This window comes from Camponotus vicinus, unplaced genomic scaffold (genome assembly GCF_025532165.1).
Source record: "Camponotus vicinus isolate PSW18456_S1 unplaced genomic scaffold, iyCamVici1.0 SCAF_13, whole genome shotgun sequence".
Classification (NCBI taxonomy): domain Eukaryota; kingdom Metazoa; phylum Arthropoda; class Insecta; order Hymenoptera; family Formicidae; genus Camponotus; species Camponotus vicinus.
The window spans coordinates 15,249,319-15,262,020 of NW_028141949.1; the positions used below are offsets into that span (position 1 = coordinate 15,249,319).

The following is a 12,702-nucleotide window of genomic DNA, read 5'->3' on the forward strand; positions in this document are numbered from 1 at the left end:
ATTATTTTCATTGTAAGGAAATAGATATAGATATCTTTTTATGATTTTAATAAGTTTTATTTACATTAAAATATTTCTACATATTTTCCGATAGTATTTATGAAAGAGTAAAAAAGAGAGAAAGAGAGTAAAAGGAAGAAAGAAATAAAAATAGAAATAGAATGATAATTTTTCGAGAATAATGGATTCATCACATCTGCTTTTCGCTTTCACGGAGAGAGAGAGCATAGGCTTTAAATATCTGAAAACTCAAAACCGCAAATATTAGTATTATTATATAAATATTCATATATTCATTTTCTCGTTGTTAAAAAATATAGCTTTCGAAATTAAAATAATTTCGAGAAAAATAGAAGTGTTAATTAAAATGCTTGTTACAATGTTGCTTGTGAAATTGTTATAACTATGTACTTTACCTGTATACATACTTACGAATCCTCAATTGCGATCTCGAGTAACTTTAAGAGAAACCTTTTAGCACGCAGATATAAATTTAGTTTAACCGTTGTATAAACCTTGATGAACTGTTTAGCAACAGTGTATGTATATTTTTACGCAGTAGACATGACGTAGAGTGCAAGTATATCGCATATTTTTTCCTCTCCTCCTCATCAATCGTATTCATCATCACTTCTTCCATTGCCTCCCCTCCTCACAGGGAGGGCTACAAGTGAAACATCACCAAATTGCCAATTAGAACAGCACATACTAATCATAGCTTCATAATATACTTTTATTTCAATATTGAGAAATATTCCCGAGAAACATATATTTTTTTTTATTTCCACGTCAATTTTATATTATCGATACTTTATTTTATATATATATTGTTCCTTTATGATTGAACAAGAACACTAAAACGCGTACATTTACCGCGCGTTATAATATCGTGTATCAATTTATCATGTTTTATACTTTTTTAATTCTTGCTTACGAAAGCAAATATTCAAACGATATAATTACAATATATAAAACTGTTGGAACTTTGATTTAAAATTCTATGCTATCTGTTGCCTCGAATACAATTCCTATCAAATAGATGACTTGGCATAAAATCGGATTATACTTTCGTACGATTTCAGTTTACTCATTACTAATGACCTCATTACTAATATAAACATATATACTAAAAAGTCGATGTGTATTAAGTATCCCAGGCAATCCCCCATGAATACCTTGTAACGGGATCGGCGCTAAAGGCCCTTGAAAGGTCCGGCCGCACTTAACGATGATTTGAATCGAAGACACATCTGAAACATAAGCAGTCTCGTACAATTTTGTTACGTTCAGAATCATGCCGTGAACCATTCACAACAGCATCGATATTCGTTCCTAATCTCAAATGAATATGAAAATTTTTGAGATTTTAAAGTTTGATCATAAGATTATAAGAAGTATAAAAAGGACGTTATAAATAAAATTAAAATGCCACGTAATTAGAATGCAGTAATATATGACTCTTACTTAATGCAGATTACTACATAATTTTTCAATAATTGTCATTATTGCGCTTGTAATATCTCAATACCGCTTTATGTAGCTTTTAACTTTGTGTCGCAGTTCAAATATATACACTTTCATTTCTATTTAGCATTATCGCAAATATATATAATAACATATATGATTATAAATATCAGGTAAGCATCTCATTCGATCCATTATACATCGTTATATATATATAATTATATATCGAGATATATACTATTAAATATTAGATCGATATATTATTTAACACGTTATCAACCAGAAAATGAATGCACGCTATATACATATATATGTGTATATATATGTACACATATATACATATATAAACATAATGTATATCTATTATACTATCGCTATTATAGAATTGGATTAACATATCCATCCTCTTTAAATTTCAGAGATAGAATGAAAAAACAGAGACAGAGAGAATAAAAAAGAGAGAAAAATATGTAAGAAATATTTCAATTATATTCACATTTGTAATTTAAGACTGAAAAGACAAAATGCAGGACGTTCTTCTCATTCTGTTAAGCATGTGTCGTTTTATTTTCAAGCTGACCTATTTGCTATACAATTTATCTTCCAATTAGAGCAGGTTTTTTTGTCACTAAGGCTTCTAATGCCATGTGTGTGTGTGTGTATATGTATATGCACGTATGCTCGCTGATGAGGTACTCTAAACGGATCGAACAATGTGTCCAATAAGGAGTTTACAGTTCTTTATATGTACGAATCCTCGCTTTGTAGAAATACGAACGTACAATTTTATGAAGCATCTATTAATATGAGCGCACGAATCTATAATCATTTTATGAAGTGCTTTTTATAAGGATTTATGTCGTGCTCTCCAAATTATAAGAATCGGAAAAAGGAAATGATACAACAATTGTATATCAATTTCCAATATCTGGTGCTATATAGTTTGTGCTGAAAGAGGCGGTCGTTTTTATCTATCCTTTTCATAGATATACAATATGCAATCAATATATTTTAAAATATTTTAAAAACTGATACTATAAATCTGTGATATTCTACATCAGAGCTATTCATAATCTACACATTTACACATTTCAGCCGATTTCCGTGAATTAATGTCTATCACCTCTCACTTACATCTTGACATCTTAGCAATAAGTTGCCTAACAATCATAAACAAGACGCGATATTCTATTTTAGATACAGCGTATCTAGACAGCATGATGCAGTTCCATATTTTCTAACTGTCAAATGTTCAATGCATTGACAATCAGAAGATATGGAACTATATCACGTTTATAGATGTGTCGTACGTAGGACAAAATGCTGCTCATCTTGTTTATATTCGTCAGGCGATTCGTTGCTAAGATCTCAAGACGTAAATGCGATAGGCGTTAACTCACAGAAATTTGCAGATCATGAACAGCTCTGTTCTATAATTAAAGAATTATTAATTAATATGACGATGTTTTCAGATACATCACAGACTAATCTACATTTAGAGAACATCTATATTTATAACAATTCGTTAATTTTTATATTCACAATTGTTGTCTCGAGTATAAAAATATCATACTTTGTTAATCTGTAATAACATCACATGTAATTAAATCATATTTTTGAGTTTATGGAGTATAGCATTTTATATGCGCACAACTATATTCAGAACTATATCTTTTTTTCATGTCTCACAATTTTCACATATTATATGAAACAATTTGTAAAAATTGAACCGCCTCTTCCTGCTAAAACATAAATATGGATATTCTATGTGTAAAAACAAGAGTATTTGGAATGGAGGCAGGAAAGGAACGAAAATGAGAGAAATAGAGATAAGAGAGATAGAGAGACATACTGCTCTCCCCTATCAAGTAGTGTTTAACATTAATTAAGGAAGGATTATTAACGACCTCATTTTACAAAGTTATGTCAGTAAATTCTTCGAATCTTAAAGGACCCCAGATAGGGTTACCTATATTTTTTCTTGTATAAAGGGATGCGCCAGAGCGTGATTTACTGTGATCCTCTTCCCCGCATCCAGCATCAGTGTTCGCTCCAGCAAATCTTTCAGTTGTCCAACTTTGCGATTTTGTTCCGGTGGTAAAGAATTCCCACCGAGTTCCGCGCTGAGATCGCGAGTCGCTGGCAGTGTCGACATTACGACAACCTTTTCCTAGAAATTATACTATTTAGTGAATTCCGCGAGATTTATTCAGAAAATAACGCAAAAGAACCTATAATTATACGATACAGTATATTAATCATTGTATTAGAATCTTCTATGACGCGCCTAAAGAAACAGTGTTACTTACCGCGCGTTTTTGGCGCGGGTCAATGGATAAAATTGCAAAGTATCGACTTACCCGTTCCGTAACTTTATCAACCTCGTGATACAGGAAACTGCAGTTACTGTCAAAATGTTGATCCTTAAATGTTCCCTTTCGAATTAGTTTATTCGGCATCTTGCCCTTTAGATCCATAAAGTACTTCAACATTTGGTTGTTCGTTTTCCCCGAAAACATTATCTTCCCCGTGTAAAGTTCGTATATGGTGCACCCCACAGACCACATGTCAATGCCAAAATCATATGGTATACCAAGAACTAGAAAATAATGATGTTATTTTCGGTTCGAAACATTTTAAATTCAATGTCTACCATCTTTTCAACGTTGTGCAAGTTTGAGCTGATTTATATAACAGACACATATCACTGTAATTTTGTTTTTATAAAATGACATAATATATAAACATATGACAATTTTTGTTTAATCTATTTTTGTTATCGAATATTTGAATAAGCGCACAACGAATATTATTATGATCGTAATTATCTATTTTTAAATATGGCATAAAGCGAAAAGAATGAAGCTAATGCTTGCAAAATCGCTATACTTGTCGTTTGCTAGAACTGTTTGATTCAGATATTGCAAGATAAAAATTATCAGTAAATATATATATATATATATATATATATATATATATATATACAGTGAATGTGATATACAATACTCTATTATGCTATATGTAGCGATTAGCATGTACATAAAAAAAATGTCACACATTTGATCTACTGAAAGTTGAAAGAGATATGCGATAACGGTAAACGAGAGAGAGAGAAAGAGAGAGAGAGAAGGAAAAAAAAAGAAAAAAAGAAAAAACGTGCAAAGCAAAAGGCTACCTATAAATAATATATTTTAATAGAGCTATATAAAATGAAAGAGAAAGAACGATATGTAATAACTATGTGTTGATTCAATAAATCTCAAAGTACTTACTAATTTCGGGCGCACGATAGAATCTTGATACCAAGTATGGTGTTATTTCATTTTCATGGGCGTGCGATGCGGAACCAAAATCACAAAGTTTCAACACTAACTTGCTTTCACTGACTAGAATATTATCCGGTTTGATATCAGCATGCAAAATATTTGCACGTTTTAATAACTTTAGTGCTAGAAAAAGTTGCTGCGTATACGACCTTACCGCTTTAACATGTAAACCAACATCTTTGCCATATTTTTTTAAAACCTGCAATTATAAAACAATACATATTGTTATAGAATACAATTATTGCAACAGCATTCTCTAATTGTATTTATAAATGCATACCTCTCTTAAATTCATGGCTAAAGGTTCAAAAACCATACACAAATGGTTTTTGTGAAAGAAATGCCTAAATAGACGCAAGCAATGAAATCTGTCTTCTGGATCAGCATCGTTTAGTTTTCTAAGGATTTCTAGCTCTTTTAAACCGGTTCTATGCCTATAAAAACGAAAAGGATAGTAGCCATTATACATCGCGATTTAAAACCGAAAATGTTGTACTTACATTATCTCATTGTTTCTTATAATTTTTACAGCTACATCCAAATTTCCTCTAGCACTGTCTCTCGCTCTCACAACATTGCTAAATACACCTTGTCCGGTATACCCATAAACTACGTATCGCGCATCTAGTGTTTCTCCAACGCGTACACTAATAAACAAATTACATCATTATTAACTTTTAAGTTGAGCATTATTCTTTTAAATTAAAAAAACAAAAAATATCACTAACCGATAATATCCTTCCGCATCATCCCAGTTATCCGTTAAACTAGGATTATCTGGTCCTCCTTGACGTTTTCCTTCAACTGTTGGGCTCTACATAACAAATTGCGACAAAAAAATATAATAAATAAAAAAAAAGAAAATTTACTTAAGCTAACAACTTGGACAAATTTTCTTTAAGATAAAATAAAGTAAAAAACATACATTAAAATCTCCGATATTATCTGCTTCTGCAAACATATCCCATTCGTTCGATTTTTTTGAAGTTTGCTTTTCCTCCTGTTTAAACTTCTCAGATATTTTGATGTTCCCGATTTTATCAGATTCATTGGGCGATGCATCGTCGAATCTAGATTTTCTTTTCTTGGCCGGAGGCGGAGATTCTAATTTATCTGTGGGCAGTGGTGGAGTATGGCTCTCCAATATAGATTCATTATTATTGGATGGAATTTCTATAGATTTTTGTGATATATTAGATTGGCTTTCTGGAGAAGCAGCAACATTTATGTCAGCAGACATATTGGAATCCTCGTTTGGTCCACTAAGCCTCTGTAAAAAAGGGAATATATATCCGTTATAATGGATCATAATGGATCAAACAAAGTAATACATATGCATATATGTGAATTTTATGTTATTTACTTTAAGCAATTCTTCTCTTTGTTTTCGTCGACGTTCTATAATCGCTTCTTCGTCCTCCTCTTCTTCGATATTGATATCTTTGATATCCTCTTCGCTCGAAGTGTCCGAATGTTCTACTTTAAGACCTTCTGATAAAGAATCCTTATATTTGTCATTACGCTCCCTTTTGTTGTTTCTATCTCTATCCTTCTCGCGGTCCCTGCCATGGTCCCTAACTTGTTGTTGCTTATCCCGATCTCTGTGATTTCGGGAGGGTGATCTAGATCTCTTATATCGATCATTTCGTTCTCTTTCCGTTCTGCTTCGAATAGGACTACGCGATTTCCTCGCGCTACTGCGCGATCGATCCTCGATTCGATGATCGTGATACCGGTCTCGCCGATCGCGACTGCCATCACGTCGATCTCTATTTCCATGTCGATCTTTACTTCGACTATCTCTCTTATCACGGCTAGCATGACGACGAGGCTCTCTACTTGATGGTCTATCGCGACTACGTTGATCATGATTAATATGTTGATCTCGACTGTCTTGATGTTCACGACTTCCTAATCTGTCGCGGCTTTTACTATCTGAATTCTTTGCCTCGTTGTTACGAGTTTTTGAACTATGACGAGTTGGTTCTCGTCTTCGATTCTCTTCACTATATATAAATTAATTATTCATAGATTAGTTAATAGAAATTGAGGGAATTATTAATATATACTAATACTATTTTTTTATATATATTAATACTATTTTTTATTATAATACTATTTTTTAATAACAATTAATGCGAAGCAAGATGAACAATTTTCACTTACCGTCTGTCTGATTCTCTTTTCCGTGTCTCGTCCCTTTTTGGTATATCTTTACGCCTTTGCTGGTCTTCGTCTGCTTTTCTATTGGAATCTTCCTTTCTTGTATCTTCCTTTTGCCTTTCGCTAGTCTTTCGTGAAGCTCTATCGTCTTTTCGAGTTTCTTCTTTCTTTCCTTCCTCTCTAGGACGGACTTTCTCATCTTTTTTCCTATCGGAATCTCTTCTCTTATCTTTATGCTGTTCACGAGTTTTTCTGTCTCTAGTCATATCAACTATAACGCGTCTTTCGACTTTTGTCACTTTCTTACGTTCTCTACTGCCTGATTTGCTCCTGGTTCTTTTCTTCAATGGTACATCATTAGTATCGCTATCATCTTCCACTAGTATTACATCAGGTGTTTCTGTCATTTTTGTTTCTTCTTCTTGTAACTCTTTATCTTCTCCTTTCTCAGATTCATCCGAAAGATATTGTACTAAACATGCTTGCAGTAGTTCCTGTGCAACCATGCAATTTTGAAATTAAACATTTATATAACTTGTATCTATACAATATTATATTATGTTAATTATATTAATTAAACTCACATGTACCTTTTGTTTCATTAATTCTTCAAGATCAATATCGTCTTCTATGATTGTACAATCTACTTCATCCGAATCTAAGTCAACTAACTTTTCATCTTCGCTTTCTTCCGTAGAAACAACTTCTAATACAGATGTTTTTGTTTTTCCATTCATACCAACTTCTTTATGTATTACATTGGAGATTAATTTCTCGTCTATACCATTTTCTATTTCCTTATCTTTTTTCTGCCTCTTATGTTTCTTATGCTTCCGTCTATAAAAAATATATTGTTTTAATTTCAATTAATATAATTATAAATTACTTATTTATATTAAAATTGAACCTTTCTTGCCTATCCAATCGTTCGTCTTCTCTTTCAATTAATTTTTCTTTCTTATGCTTATGATGCTTGTGTTTTCTTTTCTTTTTCTTTCTCTGATCAGTCATTCCATCTGTATCAGAATCTAATCCTAAGGGTTCTCTTTTACACTCGGGGTCTTCTAAATCTGACGTACTGTAATATATATCAAAATAAATATCCTAGCAAAACAATTCTCTATGGATGGAAAGACTTAATCCGTTTCTATTTCTTTCAACAAATACAGAGATGTGCTGACTCTTCTCTGTTGATACTGTAATACCAAATTTCGAGGTTCCACATAATGCACTTACCCCATAATGAAGTTTAGGAAATAATTGACAGATGCACAACAGACAAGCCCTCACACAACAATTCCAACGGTCCGAATATTACCAATGATTACAATAATTATTATTATCTGAAACGAATGCACGAATTTGTCAGTGAGACGCCATCTTGCAAGTTTTATCGCTTCTTTCCAAAGCCAAAGAGAAGAACGAGAGGTGTCATGGCCTGTTTTTTAGGTGATCCCTTAAAGCGATACGCCCTCTATAGAAATTAAAAACATGAACATGAACTATAAAGATCAAAGTCCACGAATGTTCTCAGAGGGTAACATATAACGTGCACAATTTTTGGTTCTGTTCCGTGCTATGTGTACGAAATGCCGATACGAATAAGAGTGCTGCAAGACGCTTATGTATATTAAATAAATTTTTAAATTATCTTATAAATAAGTTTTGTGTGGTTCTCTCTCTCTCTCTCTCTCTCTCTCTCTCTCTCTCTATATATATATATATATATATATATATATATATATATATTGTATATATATGTTTGAATTACATATATATTCTATGTATATATAGAGATACCGTCTCTTTTCGAAAGATATTATTAGCATTGAAAAATTTAAAGATAATATATTTAATTCATCGATTCATATCTATTCTATGTCGCATCACAAGATATAAATAAGAAATTGAAAGTTTTTGATTTCAATCAATGTAACGCGTTCAAAGATGAAATAAATATTTTTCTATATACTTCATAGCATTACAATTCGATAAAGATTTATCGTTGCGATACAGTTTCATGTCGTTAATTAATTTTTAATTAATTAATTTTTATTAATATTTAAAGCAAATTATGTTTTGATACTAATCGTAATCGTGTTTAGTAAAAAAATTACAATATACGAAGCGTTTCTCATCACTACTTATTATTCGAGAGTCACCGTGCGAATGATGACAAAGCGGTAACGTATAGCGCGCTACTGTTTATATTTTATATTGCCAAAGTCGAACGCCGTGTTATCAATAATTCGTTGCCGAAATATTTTATATATTATAAAATATACATTAACGTGGAATATTAAATTATGGAAGTATTTTAATTTATTGATTAAAATTGATTATTTATTAAACAATTCATCACGGAGCTAATTATTTGAATTTAATCGATTATTTTACTGCGCTTTTCCGAAGTCAAATTCTATAATATTTTGTTTTGCATTTTAAAAGACTGACTTATAGCAAACTAAATAAATTAATAAATAAATGATGTTGAAAAGAAAAAGAAGACACATAAATAAATAAATAAAAAATAGCACGGAAAGAGAGAACATACTAATATTTTATAATAAATTATTATTAATTAAATTATTTATATTTTTATTTATATTATTTATATTATCAAAGAGAAGAGAGGTGTCATGGTTATTATTGCGCTTAACGTTCGCGCGACTTTGATTTCTGAATATTGTCTACTATTTGATTGTTTTACTGCGCTTTTACAAAGTTAGGTTCTAATATAACTTTTAATTTTGTATTTCAAATTAAATTATTATTTTACACATAATAATTTTCTTTCTTTGCATTTCTATTGTAATTTAATTTACTAACTGATTGTTTCTCTTTGATTTAAAATATTTCGGCAACGAATTATTGATAACACGGCGTTCGACTTTGGCAATATAAAATATAAACAGTAGCGCGCTATACGTTATGTAAGTGCTCTTACAAAGTTTGAAAAGCATATAAACTCTCAGAAAACCCTCACTCAACGGTTGTTAACGCTTTATAAAGTTTTTTATTTTCGCCAGGGTCCTACCCCGTCTTTTGGGTCTCATACGTGACCCAATCAACTCACGACACGCTCGGCTATATCCAAAGAACGATCAACCGTCGCGAACATTCGAGATCAAAACACAAAAACGAGGCATTACAATAATAAGGTCAGAGCGCAAACACAATTCGAAAATAACGATTTAACGCGATCGTGGCAAGTCCTTCCCTACATGTTTATGTATACGAGTCACGAGTATTGTAAGTATCAAAAAATGACCGCGCGAATATTATAGTCGTGAATATATAAAAATAAATTCAATATACTGTGCATTTTCTACGTTATATATTGAATCGAAATCGCGCGAAAGAGGAAAAGAAAAACAAGACTATGAATAGATATTTGCATCCTTTACAAAAGAAAACTAAAAATATCTCAATTTTTTCTCTTTCTTTGGGCAAATCTATATATATGATCAACATATATGATTAATTGATTCAATCTTTATATATTTATTATTATATGCTATTAATCAAAGCCGTAAACAATATTCAAAAATCAAAGTTGCGCGAACGTCGTGCGCAGTAATGGCCATGCGCAGAAACCAATGCGCACCGGCTCGGCCGCCATGTTAAGGCTATAGCACACAAATTCCGTAATCGTAAATGTAAACGTAATCGTAAGAATCAACCAATGACAAGCGTCCGTTGACGGCGCCCCAGCGGCGACGCCGCTGGGGCGCCGTCAACGGACGCTTGTCATTGGTTGATTCTTACGATTACGTTTACATTTACGATTACGGAATTTGTGTGCTATAGCCTTTAGTCGCGTCATCGCATACGTCATACGTGAATCGGAGTCGCACGCAGACGTTGTACATCCGCATTTTTCGCGTTTTTTAACCGTAAATAAGCGAATATCGCGAGTGAACGAGCGTCGAGAGTGTCCAAGGATGATCGCGGGACATTTTTAGTGTGTCGATGGAAGCGCGCGACAGCGGTTTTTGACGGTATTCAAATATTTTGATGGAGTCATCGCGAAGATTGAGCGAAGTCGCGTCGCGTTATTCGCGCCCTTGATGATGATTATCGGATGCGAGCGAGTATCGGGAGTGCCGAATAAAGTGTCGCGCGTTCGCGTTGATGATATCGTGTGAGTTTGTGCGCATCAAGATCGGAATGGGACGTCCCGAGGCGAGCGAATGGAGCGGCCTGGAACAGCCGGTGAACGGTGAGTTGATTTGATTTATCATATTTGCGTGACAATTCGCAGCCGTTCGACGCTTATACTGCATCGCGACGTCTCGAATTATGTTTGGGCAAATTGGCGCCGCATCATAATTCCATGCGACGCGATGTAATTCAAGTAAAGTCGATCGCATGAAGATAGTTAAGCTAGAAGCGATTTGAAGTTTATTTTGTAGACGCGCGCGCAGGGCTTGCGCAGTCTATCTTGTAGGGATGCCAACTGTCAAACGATAATTTTGTCGATCTAACCTAACCTAACCTCTCAATGTCTCACATGTTGAATGTAAATACGAGCATGTGCTACGTGGATTTTACCATGCTTTTAAAAATAATATTTAATCATTAGTGTAATACATTTTATTACATAGTATATTAATCGTATTAAATATATGATGTAGCAGTGGTACAGTTTTACATTTTAATGAGGAACATATAATATAATTGGTTAGGTTAGATTAAATTAATCAAAACAAGCTGCTGTGATGATGCATTTAATGTAATAGTATTAATTTGACAAATGTGCAGCTATTGATGTTAAATGACATTTGTGGACACATTTTTAAAGTAATCATGGATCTTGTATCTCATCTTAATTATATGAAACTAAACTACAAAATATTTATGTATTCCATATTAATGTCATTCATTACAAGTACTATATTACTTTTCTTATATCTCAATCGTATTCAATCACATTATTTCATCGATGAAGCTTTTCATATATCGCAGACAATATGATACTGTGCATGGAATTTTACGCAGGTAATACATGGCATAAAAATAATTTGCTTTCAAGTATTGCATACAATTCTCAAAAATAAATCAAATTAAATTATTTTCAGTGGGATCCAAAAATTACTATATTGCCAGAATTGTGTCTTATTACAACTGCGATATTATCACCTTTTAATATGTGCAATATTACATACATAAGATGTATAAATTTATTTAGAACATGCCTAAATCTTTATTTATAATATTATAAATGAACAGAGTGATGGAATAATTGATCTAATGAAACAGAGTGATGGAATAATTGGTTGATACTTACGCTGGCTTATAATATTACCCTTTTTTCACCATCTATTTCTGGTGCTTTTTTTATTATACAGATGTCTGTAAATATAGTACTCGTAATATTGTTTCTAACACCAACGTAAACACACAAAAATGATAGCATTTGCAGGTAATTACATTATATTTATATAAATCATAAGAAAAAGAAAATAAAATTAAAGTTGAAACAAATTAAAATAATATTATACAGGTTTAATAGCTGTACTTGTTCGTCAAACAAATATCATTTGGCTTGGCTTCCTTACTGTAGAACATGCGAGATTAGATATATTTGATAATAAGATGGAACAGCCAATCTCGCCACAAGTGCTCAATACTCCATTGCACTTTCATGTAAGTAAAATCGAAAAGTTTCCGCTCCTTTTTTTATGTATATGTAAATTGTATATACATAAATTCTATTTTTTAAATGCAAACAAACATTTTTATCGTA

General features: G+C 32.3%; 1 protein-coding gene and 1 long non-coding RNA gene across 5 annotated transcripts in view; one reads left to right on the top strand and one right to left on the bottom strand.

The window, feature by feature from the left end:
* Positions 1-35: 35 nt before the first annotated feature.
* Positions 36-8,378, bottom strand: Prp4k (Pre-mRNA processing factor 4 kinase). 4 transcript variants are annotated; one of them, XM_083086043.1, is made up of 14 exons: positions 8,190-8,378; positions 7,870-8,031; positions 7,538-7,790; positions 6,957-7,447; positions 6,154-6,796; positions 5,716-6,060; positions 5,519-5,604; positions 5,291-5,437; positions 5,071-5,224; positions 4,737-4,989; positions 3,825-4,063; positions 3,434-3,634; positions 1,176-1,250; positions 36-664 (listed from the first exon to the last, which is right to left on the bottom strand). In XM_083086043.1, the coding sequence occupies exons 1-12, from the start codon at positions 8,192-8,194 to the stop codon at positions 3,434-3,436; spliced, it is 2,979 nt and encodes a 992-aa protein (XP_082942169.1). In that variant the 5' UTR covers positions 8,195-8,378; the 3' UTR covers positions 36-664; positions 1,176-1,250. The 4 variants fall into 4 exon arrangements, with proteins under 4 accessions (XP_082942169.1, XP_082942166.1, XP_082942168.1 ...); XM_083086040.1 differs by having other exon boundaries at positions 7,861-8,031; XM_083086042.1 differs by having other exon boundaries at positions 7,544-7,790; positions 7,861-8,031; positions 8,190-8,377.
* A 3,074-nt stretch (positions 8,379-11,452) lies between these two features.
* The window catches only part of LOC145964335 (uncharacterized), a 58,212-nt gene continuing 56,962 nt past the window's right edge, over positions 11,453-12,702 (top strand). The window contains exons 1-3 of the long non-coding RNA XR_014436421.1: positions 11,453-11,954; positions 12,035-12,378; positions 12,460-12,602. This is a non-coding gene — a long non-coding RNA (uncharacterized LOC145964335). The remainder of the gene's footprint in view (positions 11,955-12,034; positions 12,379-12,459; positions 12,603-12,702) is intronic.

Excerpts from the sequence above, each read along its gene's own strand:
- Prp4k (XM_083086040.1), bottom strand. Across the intron at positions 6,797-6,956 it reads AAAAGAGAATCAGACAGACG|TGAAGAGAATCGAAGACGAG; the intron begins GTAAGTGAAAAT and ends ATTTATATATAG. Across the intron at positions 5,605-5,715 it reads ATAATATCGGAGATTTTAAT|AGCCCAACAGTTGAAGGAAA; the intron begins GTATGTTTTTTA and ends TTTGTTATGTAG.